The 21,484-nt window shown below is 40.5% G+C and overlaps 1 protein-coding gene across 2 annotated transcripts in view; it reads right to left on the bottom strand.

The window, feature by feature from the left end:
• The window catches only part of smpd2b (sphingomyelin phosphodiesterase 2b), a 37,469-nt gene extending 16,262 nt beyond the window's left edge, over positions 1-21,207 (bottom strand). The window contains exons 1-8 of one of the 2 annotated variants that reach the window (XM_060919330.1): positions 21,085-21,207; positions 20,742-20,834; positions 17,492-17,580; positions 17,014-17,110; positions 8,761-8,837; positions 3,393-3,486; positions 1,450-1,539; positions 1,286-1,368 (exon numbers count right to left, since the gene is read on the bottom strand). In XM_060919330.1, the coding sequence (XP_060775313.1) occupies positions 1,286-1,368; positions 1,450-1,539; positions 3,393-3,486; positions 8,761-8,837; positions 17,014-17,110; positions 17,492-17,529 (479 nt within the window). In that variant the 5' untranslated portion in view covers positions 17,530-17,580; positions 20,742-20,834; positions 21,085-21,207. The remainder of the gene's footprint in view (positions 1-1,285; positions 1,369-1,449; positions 1,540-3,392; positions 3,487-8,760; positions 8,838-17,013; positions 17,111-17,491; positions 17,581-20,741; positions 20,835-21,084) is intronic. The other variant, XM_060919329.1, reaches the window with a different exon arrangement.
• Positions 21,208-21,484: the final 277 nt, after the last annotated feature.

Raw genomic sequence — 21,484 nt, 5'->3', positions numbered from 1 at the left:
ATGGATGTGACAGAAAAAGTATCACTTTTCTTGGGTGACTGTACATTATCAAACTCTGTGAAATTGTAAACCTAATGTCGAAATGGAGATATCCATTTGATAGAGGGGTCCAAGGTGAATATTAAAAAATCTTTGTTTAAAATATTTTGTACTTCATGCAGAGTTTCGGAAGGAAAAGTCAGCGTTATGGATGTGACGAAATTCCGTTATGGATGTGACGCGTTTAAAATAGACATGGCATATGTTTAGAAAATCAGCAATTTAACCACCATAACCCTTTGAAAAACTCTCTAAATATCAGCTAAAACTATCAAAGTTCTTAAATAATATTTAGGATGGCTATTGTTTTGCTGTTTTGTGGATTTTAGCATACATTTCTGTGGCTTGTGACAATATAGAATTGTACATGATCAAAGTTGATTTTAGCTTGGGTTTTACATTATAAGAAAGACTGACAGTGACATATTAGGTTGGTTACAAATTGGTTCAACTTATTCACACCTGTAAAATACAGGCCTAGGTGATATCTCTGGGAGTGGTTTTGATGTATTACATGTTGCTTTATTTTTGCATGGTGAGGTTGACATTTACATGGAATTGCCCTAAAGCGGAACGATCTCAGATTCCCTGCTCTGTATCTCCAACCTTGTAAAATGTTATAGGAGAAAATTCAGTGCTGTTTTACTGGCAAAGGGAGGTTGTACAAAGTATTAAATGCAGGGGTGTCAATAATAGTGGCACGTGTTTTTGTTGAAAATAATCATTTCTTGAAGGATGTTTTTCTCTGAATAAATTCATTTCAATTAAAAGTTGGATTTTTCTCATTGTTTTCTGTAGGAGATGAAGCTACTTTTTTCCTAACCCTTTTTATTAATCTTTCGGGTGGCACGGTGGTGTAAATGGTTAGCATGAAGGTTCTGGGTTCGAGCCCAGCAGCCAACGGGGCCCTTTCTATGTGGAGTTTGCATGTTCTTCCCGTGTCTGCGTGGGTTTCCTCTGGGTACTCCGGTTTCCCCCACAGTTCAAAGACATGCAGTTAGGTTAATGTGGGGCAACCTTAGGCTGAGGTGCCCTTGAGAAAGGTGCCTAACCCCCACCTGCTCCCTGGGTGCTGTTAGCATGGTTGCCCACTGCTCTGAGTATGTGCGTGTTCACTGCTTCAGATGGGTTAAATGCAGAGAGGAATTTCACAAGTGTACGTGTGATGAATAAAGTTGTTGTTCTTCTTCTTTACAAAGAAGAAATGAGTGACACCCCGATCTAAAAACAGACGGTGATTTAATACCGTATAAAATTTTGGAGTTCCCAGGCTTGCACCACTCTGTGAGGGAGATAGGAATCTTGCTCTCTGGAATACTCAGCATGCAGCTGTTGGGGAAAAGAGACAGCGCTATAACAGGACCGAACACACGTTTACACAAATAACCAAAACACTGTTGTTAGACTTACATGAGTGACGTAGACATGCACACTCAACCCACTGATATTCAGCAGCAATTTCCCAACAGCTTTACCTCCGAACCAGTCTCCATGATGGGCCTGACAAAGAAGAAGAGCATACCCTTTAACACTCACTCATCCACCCTGCTAGAAGATTTAGGACGTAGTCACACTAGGTGTTCTGTAGTATGCCCGAGCATGTCCAGCAGTCCAGGTTGTTTGACTAGTGTGATCACGGTGTACCATGCTTGGACATGGTTCAGTGGACAGTGCCTTGGCCTGCTTGAAGAGGTGGGCTTAGTCACGGATCAGTTGGACTTCGGAATGGTACTCATCTTGTAGGATTGCCAACTGTGCCCAAGTATAGAACTCAAATGCTGCAATGTGCACTTTTCAATTAATTCGAGAATATTTGGGTGAATAATGGGTCTGGCTCCCGCATTATTGATTAACACGAATCGTAATCAGCAAGTAAGGCTGCAAATTCCTTCCTCAACGTCAGCCGCCTTAGTAACAATCTTCTTATGCCTGCAGCACGATTAATGAAAATCAATGTGTTGCAGCACTGATAAATCGACATGGCATGTGAGAGGGCTGGGGGTCAACACTCCCAAAACGATTCCAAATAAGCCACAATGTAAAAACAGTCATCGATTCCACTGTGAGAGAGTGCTTTTCTTCAAACACAAAAGTTGCATCATGATGACGTTAGTACTCGGACCTGGAACGTTAAGCACAATGCGAGTGCAAGCCAGCAGGGAACTGGGGATGGGGACAAACGTATACTTGGGCACAGTACGAGGCAACTGTGTGAGTATGTCCTTATAATCTGGTTTTATTTAAGGAATACAACACTTTGGGGCATGCTACCATAGGAAGACAATACATGTTTATCTGTCACATATGCCTGGCGACTTGTCTAGGGTGTACCCCGCCTCTCGCCCATAGTCAGCTGGGATAGGCTCCAGTTTGCCTGTGACCCTGTAGAACAGGATAAGTGGCTACGGACGGACGGACGGACGGACGGACGGACGGACGGACGGACGGACGGACGGACGGACGGACGGACGGACGGACGGACGGACGGACGGACGGACGGACGGACGGACGGACGGACGGACGGACGGACGGACGGACGGACGGACGGACGGACGGACGGACGGACGGACGGACGGACGGACGGACGGACGGACGGACGGACGGACGGACGGACGGACGGACGGACGGACGGACGGACGGACGGACGGACGGACGGACGGACGGACGGACGGACGGACGGACGGACGGACGGACGGACGGACGGACGGACGGACGGACGGACGGATGTCACATATGCGTTACAGCACAGTGAAATTCTTTTCTTCCCAGCATATCCTTGTTGTTAGGAAGTTAGGGTTAGTCATGATACGGCAGAGAAATTTAAGGGTTAAGCAGAGGAGGTTGCGTTCTTGGGCTCAACGGGGCAGCTTAGCAGTGCTGGGGCTTGAACCCCTGACCTTTTGATCAGTAACCTAGAGGCTTAACCATCGAGCCACCACTGATCAATAACAGACTGTTGTGCTGACCACCCCAAAGCTGATTTTTTTCCTCTTCTACAAGAACAATTTGCTAGGCATCACTTTTTTTTTTTTTTACTAAAGTGCTGATACACTAAACTGCTGCTTGCAGAAAACTTCACCATCAGCGCTTTGTGGTTTTTTTTTTTAAATGTTTACCATTACCCTATATGGAGTGTCCACCAAAAAAAAAAAAAAAAAAAAAAAAAAAAAAAAAAGCACCTTTGAATGAGCTGTTATTATAGAACTTAACATATTTTAAAGAGTGCATTAATATAAATGTGATTTTCCTTGTCAGTACTCTGCTGTTATAGAACATTAATTTAAGAATTCACTGCTCAAATTAATGTTTTTGTCTGGATAACTGCAGCAGTCTAATCAAAAGGATCTACTCACCATGTACGGATAACCATTTAAGGAGTATTTGTAGAGAAAGACATCATGGATTCTGTGCCTGGAAAAAACTGCCAGTCCACTCCCAAAAAATCCACTGAGAAGCAGAGGTTCAAGGCAAATAAGTATATATATATTGATATAATTACAAACTTTTTGTTCTTGATTTCTCATCACAATGAATCTCTAATTTTTTTTTTTAACTTTACAAGAGCTTTAAGACTGGCCACATTTTTATCACATCAATTTAATGCATATGGATATAAACCAATAAGACTACTTCATCAATAACATATTTACATATTTAACAGCTATTCCACAAAATTGAGTCATACATGAGCTGATAGCGGCTATAAGCCATGTACGACGAGATTGAGTGGAATAACCGTTTTATTATATCCACATTTCACTGGATTTTCAGAAACAGATCATTTTTTATTTTTAGCTAATTCAGTAAATAAAAACTTTATACAAAACGTCAGACAAAATCATTTCCGCTTAGAACGTAAACAAACCGGCAAAATAAAAGGAGCAATTTGTGAAAAATGCTATAATAATTCTTGAAAAATTTAACCCCATGAAAAAAAAAAAAAAAAAAAAAACACTTACCATCAAATACTTTCATTCCATACAGTATTTTGTTGCTTTTTTGGATTTTTGCTTTCAAGTAGAGATTTTATAGTGAAATACCTATGACCAAGTGCAATATCTATTACCAAGTGCTCAGTGCATGTTATGTAAATGTCTGTAGATTGTACAGTGGTGCTTGAAAGTTTGTGAACCCTTTAGAATTTTCTATACTTCTGCGTAAAAATGACCTAAAACATCAGATTTTCACACAAGTCCTAAAAGTAGATAAAGAGAACCCAGTTAAACAAATGAGACAAAAATATTATACTTGGTCATTTATTTATTGAGGAAAATGATCCAATATTACACATCTGTGAGTGGCAAAAGTATGTGAACCTCTAGGATTAGCAGTTAATTTGAAGGTGAAATTAGAGTCAGGTGTTTTCAATCAATGGGATGACAATCAGGTGTGAGTGGGCACCCTGTTTTATTTAAAGAACAGGGATCTATCAAAGTCTGATCTTCACAACACATGTTTGTGGAAGTGTATCATGGCACGAACAAAGGAGATTTCTGAGGACCTCAGAAAAAGCGTTGTTGATGCTCATCAGGCTGGAAAAGGTTACAAAACCATCTCTAAAGAGTTTGGACTCCACCAATCCACAGTCAGACAGATTGTGTACAAATGGAGGAAACTCAAGACCATTGTTACCCTCCCCAGGAGTGGTCGACCAACAAAGATCACTCCAAGAGCAAGGTGTGTAATAGTCGGCGAGGTCACAAAGGACCCCAGGGTAACTTCTAAGCAACTGAAGGCCTCTCTCACATTGGCCAATATTAATGTTCACGAGTCCACCATCAAGAGAACACTGAACAACAATGGTGTGCATGGCAGGGTTGCAAGGAGAAAGCCACTGCTCTCCAAAAAGAATATTGCTGCTTGTCTGCAGTTTGCTAGAGATCATGTGGACAAGCCAGAAGGCTATTGGAAAAATGTTTTGTGGATAGAGGAGACCAAAATAGAACTTTTTGGTTTAAATGAGAAGTGTTATGTTTGGAGAAAGGAACACACTGCATTCCAGCACAAGAACCTTATCCCATCTGTGAAACATGGTAGTGGTAGTATCATGGTTTGGGCCTGTTTTGCTGCATCTGGGCCAGGACGGCTTGCCATCATTGATGGAACAATGAATTCTGAATTATACCAGCAAATTCTAAAGGAAAATGTCAGAACATCTGTGCATGAACTGAATCTCAAGAGAAGGTGGGTCATGCAGCAAGACAACGACCCTAAGCACACAAGTCGTTCTACCAAAGAATGGTTAAAGAAGAATAAAAGTTAATGCTTTGGAATGGCCAAGTCAAAGTCCTGACCTTAATCCAATCAAAATATTGTGGAAGGACCTGAAGCAAGCAGTTCACATGAGGAAACCCACCAACATCCCAGAGTTGAAGCTGTTCTGTATGGATGAATGGGCTAAAAATTCCTCCAAGCCAGTGTGCAGGACTGATCAACAGTTACCGCAAATGTTTAGTTGCAGTTATTGCTGCACAAGGGGGTCACACCAGATACTGAAAGCAAAGGTTCACATATTTCTGCCACTCACAAATATGTAATATTGAATCATTTTCCTCAATAAATAAATGACCAAGTATAATATTTTTGTCTCATGTGTTTAACTGGGTTCTCTTTATCTACTTTTAGGACTTTTTCTTTTCCTTTCGATTACGTTCATTATGTCTTATATTAAATATAGTTAGTTTTTTTTTTCTTTTTTATCAGACATCTAATTTTTGGGTTTGTTTACCTGACATGTTTCGACGTACAACTTCCGTCTTCCTCAGAGTGTCACCGGATGTTAATTGGTGACGCATCTTTTATCAGCTGCTGTTTCTGAAGGCGTGGCCTTCCTGTCTGGTTTGACAGGTCGGTCATGCCTTATACCAATGTATACCAATGTATGTAGATAAGCAGGATTACAATCATTTAGTACCCACAGCCAATGTCATCCCCAGGATTTACGGTACACCAAAAATACACAAACCAGGAACACCATTACGCCCCATAGTAGATAGCATTGGTTCAGTCACATACAACTTATCAAAAGCACTCACCGAAATAATTAAACCATTACTAGGACTCACAGACCAACACTGCAAAAATTCAAAACATCTGGCAGAAGAACTAAAAAACATCAAAATGCAGCAAGATGAAGTTTTCATTTCACATGATGTCATATCTCTTTTCACCAGAACACCCACGGAAGCCACCATACAGATAGTACAAGACAAATTAAAAACAGACAGGACGCTCAAGAAACGCACAAACCTCACCGTACAAGACATCACTCAGCTCCTTCAATTCATCGCCACGTCCACATACTTTCAGTTCAGGAATACAATCTACAGACAGAAGGAAGGTTTTGCCATGGGAGACCCACTATCAGCCATCATGTGCGGCTTTTTCATGGAGGATCTGGAGCAGAAAGCACTCACTACAATACCAGCGGAATACAGACCAACACTCTGGAAACGGTATGTGGACGACATATTGGAAAAAGTAAAGAGGGGACACACTCAACAACTCACCGACCATCTCAACAACATAGACAATACCGGCAATATAAAATTCACGCATGAAGAAGAAACGGAGCAGTCAATAGCATTTTTGGATTTAAAAATACAACACACAGAAGATGGGGACATCAAAATAAAAGTACACAGAAAACCCACACATACCGACCAATATTTAAACTGGACTTCCGAACACCCCATAATGCACAAAATATCCGTAGTTAGAACATTACATGAACGCACAGCAATAATTACAGATCCAATGGACAAAGAACAGGAGGAACAACATATACAACACGCACTGAAGGCATGTCAATATCCACAATGGGCAATATCCAAAGGGGTGGAACAGGTTAAGAACAACAAAACACAGAAGAAAGAGAAAAAACAAACTAACAAACAAGAACACAGGGGAGTAGTGACATTACCATACATCAGGGGAATAACTGAACGCATTCAAAGAGTAATGAGGAAACACAACATTAACACACCTGTCAAACCACACACAACACTCCGTCAGATCCTGGTTCATCCCAAAGACAGAATACATCCGGACAACAGATGCAACACCATATATGAGATTCCATGTAAATTATGCAATAAAACTTATATTGGGGAGACAGGAAGGAGTTTCAACACAAGAAAATATGAACATAAGAAAGAGTGCGAAAAGGAGACAGCTACAAGACAAACCCGAACAATAAAAGAAAAGGCACAACAGGAAAATTATAAGTCAGCTATAACAGATCATTGCAAAAGGGAAAATCACATTATGGACTGGGGGAATGCCAGAGTCATCCGCACAGAAGATAACAAACATCAGCGCTGGATCAGGGAGGCCATAGAGATCCGTAAGCGAAGCCCGAGGACCATCAACCGGGATGAGGGAGCATACATGCTCTCCCATACCTGGAGTGACATCTTGCAGGGGACGAACAGACAGTATAAGGCGTGACCGACCTGTCAAACCAGACAGGAAGGCCACGCCTTCAGAAACAGCAGCTGATAAAAGATGCGTCACCAATTAACATCCGGTGACACTCTGAGGAAGACGGAAGTTGTACGTCGAAACATGTCAGGTAAACAAACCCAAAAATTAGATGTCTGATAAAAAAGAAAAAAACAAAAAACAAAAAACACTAACTATACTTTTAGGACTTGTGTGAAAATCTGATGTTGTTTTAGGTCATATAGAAATATAGAAAATTCTAAAGAGTTCACAAACTTTCAAGCACCACTGTAAATCTCTTATGTATGCATTTATCGAGAACCGTTTCGTAAGGCAGTGCACTGAATTTTGTTGTGTATCCTGACTCTTATTTCATCCTCAGTTGGTTCAGCAACACACTCTGCTATTTTGTTTTTCTCTACTCAGTGTATGAGCTGATAGCCTAGAAGTGGAGTAGCCAATCAGAGCGTGCAATTGCTCATATACAGTGAATGTGGCTATAATAAAAATATAATATACAACCCCAATTCCAAAAAAAAGTTGGGATGCTGGGTAAAACAAATAAAAACAGAAGAATGTGAAGATTTGCAAATCATGGAAACCTTATATTTCATTGAAAATAGTACAAAGACAACTTATCAAATTTTGAAACTGAGAAACTGTATTGTTTTTTGAAAAACATATGGAAGGTCTTCCTTCTTTCAGCAAGACAACACCAAACTGCTTTCTGCACATGTTAAAACTGCATGGCTTCGTCGTAAAAGAGTCCAGGTGCTAAACTGGCCTGCCTACAGTCCAGACCGTCCAGACCTGTCTCCCATTTAAAACATTTGGCACATTATGAAGTGCAAAATATGATAAAAGGAGACTCCGAGCTGTTGAGCAACTGAAATTGTACATCAGGCAAAAATGGGACATTTCTCTTTCAAAACTACAGCAATTGTTCTCCTTAATTCCCAAACATTTACAGAGCGTTGCTAAAAGTAGAGGTGATGCAACACACAGTGGTAAACATGCTCCTGTCCCAACTCTTTGGAAATGTGTTGCTGACATCAAATTCAAAATGAGCATATATTTTTCAAAAAACACTAAAATCTCAGTTTTAACATTTGATGTGTTGTCTTTGTACTATTTTCAATGAAATATAGGGTTCCTATGATTTGCAAATTATCGCATTCTGTTTTTATTTACAGTTTACACAGCATCTCAACTTATTTGGAATTGGAGTTGTAATAGTAAACTAATCTTAAATACATAAATGCACACGTTCAAGCTTACCTTTTAAAATAATGGGAATGAGGATGTGTGCTTCCAAGCTTTATTTTCAAGAAGTGGAAGTCTTTTTCACTCCAAACCTATAACACAGATCAGAAGACAGAAGAAGCAAATTGTAATCTCAATCTTTTTTTTTTTTTTGCTTAGTCTGAGTTTATTTATCTTGAACAACATGATTATACCACTTCCTTCAACAGAAATGAACTTGGTCAGCACTATTCTCGCCAATATACGTGCATCAGAGCAGAGAGTTTATCATGTACAAATAAATAAATAAAGGCAGCAGCACTGCAGAATGCCTCAGAATGAGAAACTCATCATCTCAATACCTGCACTTGGAACTCGGAGTGAATCAGTATGGAAAGCAGGGACTTAACATTATAATCCTCTTAAGTGATATCCTAGAACACTCTGGCAGGCTTCTAGGCTAACAAACAATGCATTATGTATTACTGAGTATATGCTGCTTGGAACCTGCATAAAGTATTACAAGTCTAAAGAGTATTGGGAAAGCTTGATCAGCCTAACCATGTCAGAAGCAAAGTCCTTTAAGTATTACGTAGTGTCAATAACACTTTTTATTGTATAAAGACAGATGGGTGATAACTGTGCTACAGTGTGGAGCCATAAAGCAATAAAAAGTCACGACCTTTCCAGCTATTAAGAAACAGACACATACAAGGACAAGACACATGATCTTTAATAGACCATCCTTAAAAGGTTTTTTTTTTTTACATGACTGTAAAGAGCAACAGTAAATTGACCGTAGGTGTGAATGGTTGTGTGTCTGTGGGTCAGCCCTGCGATAACCTGGCGACTTGTCCAGGTTGTACCCCGCCTCTCGCCCATAGTCAGCTGGGACAGGCTCCAGCTTGCCTGCGACCCTGTAGAACAGGATAAAGTGGCTACAGATAATGGATGGACGGATGTAAAGAGCAACATTATTGTTGGCATGGTATAAATAAATTAAAAAAAAACACAAACATGCAATTGTTTTATTTTATTTTTATTTATTTAAACCCAAGCTGGGCTTCAGCTATCCTACATTTCTATTTCTCTTAACTTTATATTGTATCGGGTGCACACCAACACATTTAGGATGTCAGGCTAAGTTAAACAGAGATGTTATAACACGGCAGTGCAATAATACCAGAACTCACTATACAGTGGTGCTTGAAAGTTTGTGAACCCTTTAGAATTTTCTATATTTCTGCATAAATATGGCCTAAAACAATCAGATTTTCACACAAGTCCTAAAAGTAGATAAAAAGAACCCAGTTACACAAATGAGACAAAAATATTATACTTGGTCATTTATTTATTGAGGAAAATGATCCAGTATTACATATCTGTGAGTGGCAAAAGTATGTGAACCTTTGTTTCAGTATCTGGTGTGACCCCCTCGTGCAGCTATAACTGCAACTAAACGTTTGCGGTAACTATTGATCAGTCCTGCACACCGGCTTGGAGGAATTTTAGCCCATTCCTCTGTACAGAACAGCTTCAATTCTGGGATGTTGGTGGGTTTCTTCACATGAACTACTCACTTCAGGTCCTTCCACAACACTTCGATTGGATTAAGGTCAGGACTTTGACTTAGCCATTCCAAAACATTAACTTTATTCTTCTTTAACCATTCTTTGGTAGAATGACTTGTGTGCTTAGGGTCGTTGTCTTGCTGCATGACCCACCTTCTCTTGAGATTCAGTTCCTGGACAGATATCCTGACATTTTCCTTTGGAATTCACTGGTATAATTCAGAATTCATTGGTCCATCAATGGTGGCAAGCTATCCTGGCCCAGATGCAGCAAAACAGGTCCAAACCATGATACTACCACCACCATGTTTCACAGATGGGATAAGGTTCTTATGCTGGATTGCAGTGTTTTTCCTTCTCCAAATATAACGCTTCTCATTTAAACCAAAAAGTTCTATGTTGGTCTCATCCGTCCACAAAACATTTTTCCAATAGCCTTCTGGCTTGTCCATGTGGTCTTTAGCAAACTGCAGACGAGCAGCAATGTTCTTTTTGGAGAGCAATGTCTTCTCCTTGCAACCCTGCCATGCACCCTATTGTTGTTCAGTGTTCTCCTGATGGTGGACTCATGAACATTAACATTAGCCAATGTGAGAGAGGCCTTCAGTTGCTTAGAAGTTACCCTGGGGTCGACCACTCCTGGGGAGGGTAACAATGTTCTTGAATTTCCTCCATTTGTACACAATCTGTCTGACTGTGGATTGGTGAAGTCCAAACTCTTTACAGATGGTTTTGTCACCTTTTCCAGCCTGATGAGCATCAACAACGCTTTTTCTGAGGTCCTCAGAAATCTCCTTTGTTCGTGCCATGATACACTTCCACAAACATGTGTTGTGAAGATCAGACTTTGATAGATCCCTGTTCTTTAAATAAAACAGGGTGCCCACTCACACCTGATTGTCATCCCATTGATTGAAAACACCTGACTCTAATTTCACCTTCAAATTAACTGCTAATCCTAAAGGTTCACATACTTTTGCCACTCACAGATATATAATACTGGATCATTTTCCTCAATAAATAAATGACCAAGTATAATATTTTTGTCTCATTTGTTTAACTGGGTTCTCTTTATCTACTTTTAGGATTTGTGTGAAAATCTGATGTTGTTTTAGGTCATATTTATGCAGAAATATAGAAAATTCTAAAGGGTTCACAAACTTTCAAGCACCACTGTAGTAACTGAACATCTTCAATTTTATGTTGGTCAAAGCAGTACTGATATTTCATCATTTCCTTTGTTTATACACAAAAAAAATCATCATCAACCAAATTAATCAAACGAACTCAAATCAATTTATTCCAATTACAGATTAAAATTAACTTTTTATATGCAGGCAACTCTAAGCTCAGGAATTTATCTACACATTATGTGCAATCCAAACATGATGTTACTATAAATACCATAAAGCTTGTGAGTCACGTTATAGGTTAACTATGAATGTTACTTCAGAATGTTTGCCAAGTTTTTAATATTCTTTTTTGTGTTTTTCATGACATCCGTGCCAGTGAAATGTGTTCCAAATACAGACTGGGAAGAAAATATTTTTCTCCAGATCATTCTACTAATAATCGGGAATCGATCCCCATCTAAGTATCTCTGCAGTATCCCCACTATAATTTTAAATCTTTACAATTCGGTATCATGCCTTTGCTGAGCCAATTTTTAAGCCTGGCCATGTTGGTCAGCGTACCAGTCTGATCGTTAAAACAATGAGTATTCTTCCATTTAGCAGATTACCCATCCCTTTCAAACTAACAGAAACTTCATGGGAAATTAACAAATTTTATTGCTGTATTAGGGTGCAGGCAGTGTTGTAGTTGAGTCACTAAACCTTGAGTCCAAGTCCAGTCTCGAGTCCCCAGTGTCCAAATCCAAGTCATTCAAGAAAATTTCGAGTTGAGTCCACTATTGATCCGAGTCGAGTCCGAGAACAAGACTCCAACCGCACCATTTGATGGTGGCTGTTGCTGCCTTTATGTGAAAGCGTCTCTGCTACTGTGTTAGACTAGCATTACTGCTTGACTGTCCCATTTTAGTTAATACGCTGCAGATAAAAAGCTTGTTCATCACTCAGCAAGCCCCGCTATCAACAGGGCAAATAACATGAGAGAGGGTTAACACTCGCTAGTTCATCTGTCAGCAAGCCCCGTTATCAACAAAGCAAAGAACATAGCATGTCACTTCCTTCTCTGGGTGGAGTCTTGCCAAATGATGATTGATGTTTGAGATTGTCCCCGTCGTCTCCTCGATAGTTCTTCTACATATGGAACACATAGCAGTGCATTTTTTCCTACTGCACGAAAAGTCTGTATAAGCAAAGTGGACAACCCTAGGGGCTTCTCTCCAGACATTTTAGCGCCATTAATGTTAGTTTGTTCCTGAACATGACATATCAACAAGTGAATGTGCGTTCTCTTGCACAAAATCAGTATAAAAATTAATGTAGATATAAATATGCCAAATTATTAAAGCATGTTACAAAAAAAAGAAAAAACTCAGAGTCCTCATCTCCAATTTACGAGTCTGAACACAGTTAATGCACGAGTCCAAGTCATCAGTGCTCAAGTCCAAGTCGAGTCATGAGTCCTTAAAATTAGGGCACGAGTCGGACTCAAGTCAGAGTCCTGGGTACAGGTAAACATAGCATTCTAAAACACCTCATCCACATTAACTTACCAAGCCATGTACTGCTCAATACATAAAACACTACTGAAAAAGCCTACAATTAAAAACCTGTGGCAGGTCATTCATAAAACCTGTACCGTTATGAAGATCATTGGTCACTTGTGTTCACTGACCGTGGGCTTATATATATATATATATATACACATACACACACACACACACACACACACACACCATATCCTATTCATGCTCCCGACTGTGTGTAAATCTGTACATAAGACCAACTAATCCAACTAATGTAAACATTAACTTGACCAACTTTCAAATCATATACACGGAGTGCAGAATTATTAGGCAAGTTGTATTTTTGAGGATTAGTTTTATTATTGAACAACAACTATGTTCTCAATCAACCAAAAAGACTCATAAATATCAAAGCTGAATATGTATGGAAGTTAGAGTGGGGCGTTTTTAGTTTTGGCCATTTTAGGAGAATATGTATGTGTTCAGGTAACTTTCACTGTGCAGAATTATTAGGCAACTTAATAAAAACCAAATATGTAGCCATTTCACTTATTTATTTTCACCAGGTACACTGATATGACAACTCCAGATTTGCAAATAAACATATCTGACATTCAAACACAAAACAAAAACAAATCAGTGACCAATATAGCCACTGTTCTTCATGAGGACACTCAAAAGCCTTCCATCCATAGATTGTCAATTTCTTTATCTGTTCACGACCAACATTGTGTGCAGCAGCAACCACGGCCTCCCAGACGCTGTTCAGAGAGGTGTACTGTTTTCCCTCTTTGTAGACCTCACGTTTTATAATGGACCACAGGTTCTCTATGGGGTTTAGGTCAGGTGAACAAGGGGGCCATGTCATTATTTTTTCACCTTTCAGACCTTTACTGGCTAGCCACGCAGTGGAGTATTTGGACGCATGAGATGGAGCATTATCCTGCATGAAAATCATGTTCTTCTTGAAAGATGCTGACTTTTTCCTATACCACTGCTTGAAGAAGGTTTCTTCCAGGAACTGGCAGTAGGTCTGGGAGTTGAGCTTGAGTCCATCCTCAACTCGAAAAGGTCCAACAAGCTCGTCTTTGATGATACCAGCCCATAGCAGTACTCCACCTCCACCTTGCTGGCGTCTGAGTCGGAGTGGAGCTCTGTGCCCATTACTGATCCAGCCACAGGCCCATCCATCTGGCCCATCAAGAGTCACTCTCATCTCATCAGACCACAGCACCTTAGAAAAATCAGTCTTAAGATATTTCTTGGCCCAGTCTTGACGTTTTATCTTGTGTGCCTTACTCAGTGGTGGTCGTTTTTCAGCCTTCCTTACCTTGGCCATGTCCCTCAGTATTGCACACCTTGTACTCTTTGACACTCCAGGAATGTTGCAACTCTGGAATATGGCAGAACTGGATGCTAATGGCTGCTTGTTAGCTTCACGCTTGATTTTCCACAGATCATGTGCAGTTATTTTGCACCTTTTTTTTCCCCCACACGCTTCTTTCGACCCTGTTGACTATTTGCAATGAAACGCTTGATTGTTCGGTGATCACGTTTCAACATCTTCGCAATTTCAAGAGTGCTGCATCCGTCTGCAAGACATCTCACAATTTTATACTTTTCAAAGTCTGTCAGATCTCTCTTCTGACCCATTTTGCCAGAGGAAAAAAGAGGTTGCCTAATAATTATGCACACCTGATATAGGGTGTTGATGTCATTAGACCACACCCCCTCTCATTACACAGATGCACAGCACCTGATATACTTAATTGGTAGTAGGCTTTCAAGCCTAAACAGCTTGGAGTGGGACAACATGCATTAAAAGGATGTTGTGGTCAAAATACTCACTTGCCTAATAATTCTGCACTCAGTGTAATTTACATGGATTATTGCACTTTTAATTGTGGATTGGGGGGCGGCACGGTGGTGTAGTGGTTAGCGCTGTCGCCTCACAGCAAGAAGGTCCGGGTTCGAGCCCCGTGGCCGGCGAGGGCCTTTCTGTGCGGAGTTTGCATGTTCTCCCCGTGTCCGCGTGGGTTTCCTCCAGGTGCTCCGGTTTCCCCCCACAGTCCAAAGACATGCAGGTTAGGTTAACTGGTGACTCTAAATTGAGCGTAGGTGTGAATGTGAGTGTGAATGGTTGTCTGTGTCTATGTGTCAGCCCTGTGATGACCTGGCGACTTGTCCAGGGTGTACCCCGCCTTTCGTCCGTAGTCAGCTGGGATAGGCTCCAGCTTGCCTGCGACCCTGTAGAAGGATAAAGCGGCTAGAGATAATGAGATGAGATCACAGTATACTTACATTCATTTAACATAGGCCGACTTGCGACCAGATCGGTTTACGACCGGTCAGTCGTAACCAAATGCAGTCGTAAGTCGACGACTACCTGTACTGGTCTATCTGCGCATAGCCATGAACACCAAACACCAACTGCTGATGAAAGATTTATTGCACACTGTTCTTATGAGGAAAAAGGATGTCAGGAATGCACTTTGCACTTTATAGGTCATCAACAGACGCACACGAGCATGAAGAGGGAAAAAAAAATAATCAGCCTTTCTGAAAACTTTTGTAAATCTGATGGGGTTTTTTTTGTTTAGTTTGGATAATGCAAATGTTTATACACAGCTGTACTAAAACATTGATAAATGGGATCCGACATGAGCGCCAACAGCTGCAGCAATGAAAAGAGGCGTAAACATTCCGATGTCTCAATGATGGATGATTACTCACCTTTCTGTAATGAAATACTGCATGGTCAAACAGTAAAAAAAAAAAAAGCAGTGGAATGATTTTTGGATGGCACAAACTCTTTTACACAATAGTAAACAACACAAGAATCTACAACCAGTGAAAACGTCATCTATGATCTCTGTTCTACTGTACAATCCGTTTAGATATTTGCTGGCTTTAGAGGCGAGTTCTGGACTTAGGGACTCTGGATCTAGAGGTATGTGCATTTCTTAAAAATCCCAATCCCAGGTGCTTTTTTTTTTTTATTAACTCAGTTTTCACCGACTTGAGTCATTTTGCCAATTCCCACCCCTAGCTTTATCCTATCCTATCACAGACAGCTCCAAACAAAGCACAGTAAAAAAGTAGGACATCTTTCTCCAAGATACATGAAGCCAGCCATTATATCTTCTACATCACAGGGCAGCTGAACACATTCTGACGAAAGTGATATCTACCCTCTTACATATTCACAACCTCTCAGAGACCCACAATGGGTTAGTATTGCAGTGACTAACAGGGGAGAGAGTCATGCAATTCCTCCCATCCAGACAGTATGGTGAATTTTGCTCTCTTGAATTCCTGGACATGGATGGCTATGGCATCGACAATTTAATTTTGCAATCTGCAATTCTCCAATGGGCAAATGTTGGGTCCTGCAAAACCCCAGTCTCTAGCTGGTTTGTCATTTGATGTATAGCATTCCGTCACTTAGAAATGGCATCATAAAAAGAACAATTACAAATAATAGGTTCCATAACCAGACACTTTTCATTGTCTCGCAATCTTCGTTTCTGTTCACTGGCGAGAAAAACGTTCCAGGTTTTTACCACTAGACCGACTAGTGGCCTAGTGGTAGCGTGTCCACCTCTCGATCGGGAGATTGTGAGTTCTATTCATGGTCGGGTCATACCAAAGATCATCATAAAAATGGTACCTACTACTATTTGGCAAGGCACGCTGCAATACAGATGCGAGTGGGGAGTTAAACTTTTGTGGTTACCAGAGGACTAGCCCCCCACTGTAACCCGAGCTATGTAATAGGCGAGAGGCTGAGGGCTGCGGAAACGGAGATCGGCGCCGCCCGATGCGCCACATGGTGCGGTAAGGACTTTAACTTTAACTTTTTATTTTGGGTCTCAAGGGAAATCAGTCCTGATGCAGACTTCGGCATCTAATTTTTCTATTGCCGATAAGTACTCTGTACAGCAACGAGAAGCCTGCATGCTCAGACTCACTAAAATCCTCCAATGTACATTTGAGCGGGTCCGATCTACATTTTCTTTTCAATTAAGTGACTAAAGTGTGTGTGTGTGTGTGTGTGTGTCTCACCTCCTGCAGTAGTACTACATCATGCTGCTCCTTGCTTAACAGATCTCCAATCATGGCATATCGCTGAGCACAGTGCTTACTAAGGTAGCGGATTCCCCTAAAACCACAAACAGACGCTCAAAACATTAAACCCCATTACTGACAAAACACATTTACCATATGTGCATGACAAGCTAACGTTAAAGAAGTAACATGGCTGGACAGAATAAGATTTTACGGTACATTGTGTTGGATCAAAAAACACCATACCTTTCCTTTCTTGCAAAACAGCGCTGTGATAAACTCGATAGTAGCTTTGTCTAAATTATTCAAACGGTTACACTAGAAGCAGTCAGACTTAGGAGACAAAAAGGTAGGGATGATTCATTTCCTTTCAATTTTTTTTGCCCTTAAGCAGCTTAGTTGAGATTACTTTGAGAGTTTTCTGTTCGCCAGCAATGTACGTACAACGTTGTAAGATATATATTTGTGTGCTCACCAGCAGTTGAGAGAGAAGATCCGTAGTCTTACAGGCATGCTGGCTGTCACAGGATTGTGAGATAAGTGTGATCTTCTGTGCAGTAAGAGCTACATCAGCAGAGAAAGAAAAAGGTCAGCAAGAAAAAAAGACAGTGCTTAGTCACATCACATTACGGGTTGTTTTACAATCAGGGTACGCAAGCTAAAAATCACATTTAACACTTATTATCTTCAATATCAAAAGGCTTGACTAAATAAACTTGGTTGTTTATTGTAGCCCTGTGATCGCTCTATTTACCATGCAAAAAAAAAAAATTTGGTGATAACGTTATTTTTGGTGAATGTATGGCAACATGTGTCATATTTAGCAAAATTACTCGTCATTGAGAAAAAGTGCTTTTTTGACCACCGGTAGCTCCAAAAGGGATGCACTTAAATCATTCTTTATACCATAAAACAAATATTTGGTTCCATATCATTGGAAACATAGTTAAGTTTTAATGTCAAATGCCAGCAAGTTCTCAGACTATTTTGATCAAGTTAGTATGTAACTGTGTCAAAAAAAAAAGTCCTCTCCGAGACAGCTAATTTTTCAATATAAAATAACTAGTGCTGTCAAGCGATTAAAATATTTAATCACGATTAATGTCGCGACTGTCATAGTTAACCCGCGATTAATCGCAATTTAATCGCACATTTTTGTCACATGAAAAAACATTGTAATTCTCTTATCAGCATAAAGTGAATGGGCTTGCTTTGTACCAATGTTTTTTTTTTTTTTTTTTATTGCAGAGCATAACACTACGGAGCCGTAGAGGGGACATGGTGAATAAAAAAATAAAGCGTGGGAACGACTTATAAGGCGTGTGCACGAGATATTAATGCGCGCGCACGAGTTATAACCCATGCGCACGCTTTGCGTTAAGGCGTGCGCTCGGGTAATTAAAAGTGAGGGGACGAGTTACTACGGCTCCGTATAACACGTCTTGTCACAGCCACTGCAAAGTCGGGCTGGAGCTGCCGATGGGAAAACAAAACCTAAGCCGAGCACCGTGGCTCTTCGTCCCGAGGCGCGGCAGTGCGAGCTGCCCGCGCTGGTTCTTTGGGGGGAGGGCAGAGGACTCTGGCTGTGCGGGGCGTGACATTACAGTCTAGCTGCTATCATTTTTCTAAGCAAAGTCTATGTTCTGTTCCAAGTTCCTGGCAGTTTCAAAAGCTTATGAAAAACCTACATCATGTCACAGAGCGTTAATCTCGCGATAAAAAAAAATTATCGCCGTTAAAATTGAGTCAAGTTAACGCGATGATAACGCGACATTTTTGACAGCACTAAAAATAACATATCTAAAATGATTATTTTCATCCTAAAATGTGGTCAAGATATTGGGACATAAATATTAGAGACAACTAACACAAAGCTTACAGCCTTATATTTAAACGCACTGTGGAAGTAGTGGATTCTGAATTGTCAAAAAAAAAAATCCTCTCCGAGAATCACTTCATTTGTTTCTCCCAGCCCTGCTTAAAGCTACACTTAATCTTGTTATAATACAAACTATTACACATGCCCATCTGTTCTTTAACTTGTCCTTCACTTAAAAACTGGTACAAGAACCAGTTTGAATCAATTTGAATTTTGGACCCCTATGACACAATCTTTGTACCCTGATTGTAAAGCAACCCTTACATTACTCAAAAGTCTGAAAGCTTGCAGATGTGCTTATCAAGTCAAGTCAACTTTACTGTCAAATATGCTATACATGCTCGACATACAGCACAGATGAAATTTCAGTCCTCTCTGACCCACGGTGCAAACAGGCAATGCAATAAATAAAAACAGAATAACTGAAAAAAACAAACAATATAAACAGTATAAATACTAGACAAGAACAAGACATAGACTAAACACTCAGACAATATAAACAGTATAAACACTCTAGATATGAACTAGACGTAGACTAAACACTCATATATATATATATATATATATATATATATATATATATATATACACACACACATACACACACACACTACCGTTCAAAAGTTTGGGGTCACCCAGACAATTTTGTGTTTTCCATGAAAAGTCACACTTTTATTTACCACCATAAGTTGTAAAATGAATAGAAAATATAGTCAAGACCTTTTTCTGGCCATTTTGAGCATTTAATCGACCCCACAAATGTGATGCTCCAGAAACTCAATCTGCTCAAAGGAAGGTCAGTTTTATAGCTTCTCTAAAGAGCTCAACTGTTTTCAGCTGTGCTAACATGATTGTACAAGGGTTTTCTAATCATCCATTAGCCTTCTGAGGCAATGAGCAAACACATTGCACCATTAGAACACTGGAGTGAGAGTTGCTGGAAATGGGCCTCTATACACCTATGGAGATATTGCACCAAAAACCACACATTTGCAGCTAGAATAGTCATTTACCACATTAGCAATGTCTCATCTCATCTCATTATCTGTAGCTGCTTTATCCTGTTCTACAGGGTCGCAGGCAAGCTGGAGCCTATCCCAGCTGACTACGGGCGAAAGGCGGGGTACACCCTGGACAAGTCGCCAGGTCATCACAGGGCTGACACATAGACAACCATTCACACTCACATTCACACCTACGGTCAATTTAGAGTCACCAGTTAACCTAACCTGCATGTCTTTGGACTGTGGGGGAAACCGGAGCACCCGGAGGAAACCCACGCGGACACGGGGAGAACATGCAAACTCCGCACAGAAAGGCCCTCGCCGGCCACGGGGCTCGAACCTGGACCTTCTTGCTGTGAGGCGACAGCGCTAACCACTACACCACCGTGCCGCCCCCACATTAGCAATGTATAGAGTGGATTTCTGATTAGTTTAAAGTGATCATTGAAAAGAACAGTGCTTTTCTTTCAAAAATAAGGAAATTTCAAAGTGACCCCAAACTTTTGAACGGTAGTGTACATACATATTGGTTCAAATAAACAAACAGTCAATAGCAGGTAAACATGAAGTTATGAGCTATGGAAAGGGTAGAAACAGTATGAATAACAATGAAGTGCAAGAGTGTGCACGATTTGCCAATACCATATATCATGGCACCCAGTTGTACATTAAAACAAATTGTGCATTGTTGGTGTTGTTCTGTCCTGTACCACTGATCAACCACAAGTGCTTTTTACACATAGCTCATGCAAATGTTTTAACATTGAGATCATTTACAGTTATGTGCTTATTTTTTACATCAGTAACAGCACACGCACTAAATAAACAATATTTATACAAACCAGTTGAATAAGGAGCTCGAAGGCACATGTGGCGAGTTCAGTAGATTTGTTTACGGAAACGCTCAGGTTCCAACAGGAAACTCTTATCACTTCCTAAAATCGCGTGGAAACGTTCATTTTCATTAATGCATAATAAGTCAGTTTATACCAAGACGTCAGTAAATGCGTTAGCGTATATAAGCGAGCTGTGATGTAAAATTATAAACCATCTAAAACGTGACCTACCAAAACTGTCATGCAGCGACAGGATGCCTATTCTAACCAGAGTGCAGCTAAAGCTAACTAGCTATTGAATAATCTCGGCTAGTTCAGCTTCAAGGCAACATAGTGAGTTTACAATTACCTTTAACCGATCCGTTAGAGCTTTCACGCTGAAAAAGATCAGTTGGGGGAGAAAAAAAGGGTATTAATAATAAATGATGTCGCTTCGGCTGTGCACTGCGAGCTGTCACAGCCGAATCTTCTTCTTCTTCTGTCGATTTATTGGCGGTTAACAATCGATGTGTATTACCGCCACCTACCGGGCTGAGGTGTGATCTCAAGGGATATTATCTCATCTCATCTCATTATCTCTAGCCGCTTTATCCTGTTCTACAGGGTCGCAGGCAAGCTGGAGCCTATCCCAGCTGACTATGGGCGAAAGGCGGGGTACACCCTGGACAAGTCGCCAGGTCATCACAGGGCTGACACATAGACACAGACAACCATTCACACTCACATTCACACCTACGCTCAATTTAGAG

This window comes from Neoarius graeffei, chromosome 4, assembly GCF_027579695.1.
Source record: "Neoarius graeffei isolate fNeoGra1 chromosome 4, fNeoGra1.pri, whole genome shotgun sequence".
In the NCBI taxonomy this organism is placed as follows: Eukaryota; Metazoa; Chordata; class Actinopteri; order Siluriformes; family Ariidae; genus Neoarius; species Neoarius graeffei.
This window is presented reverse-complemented; position numbering and strand designations above follow the sequence as displayed.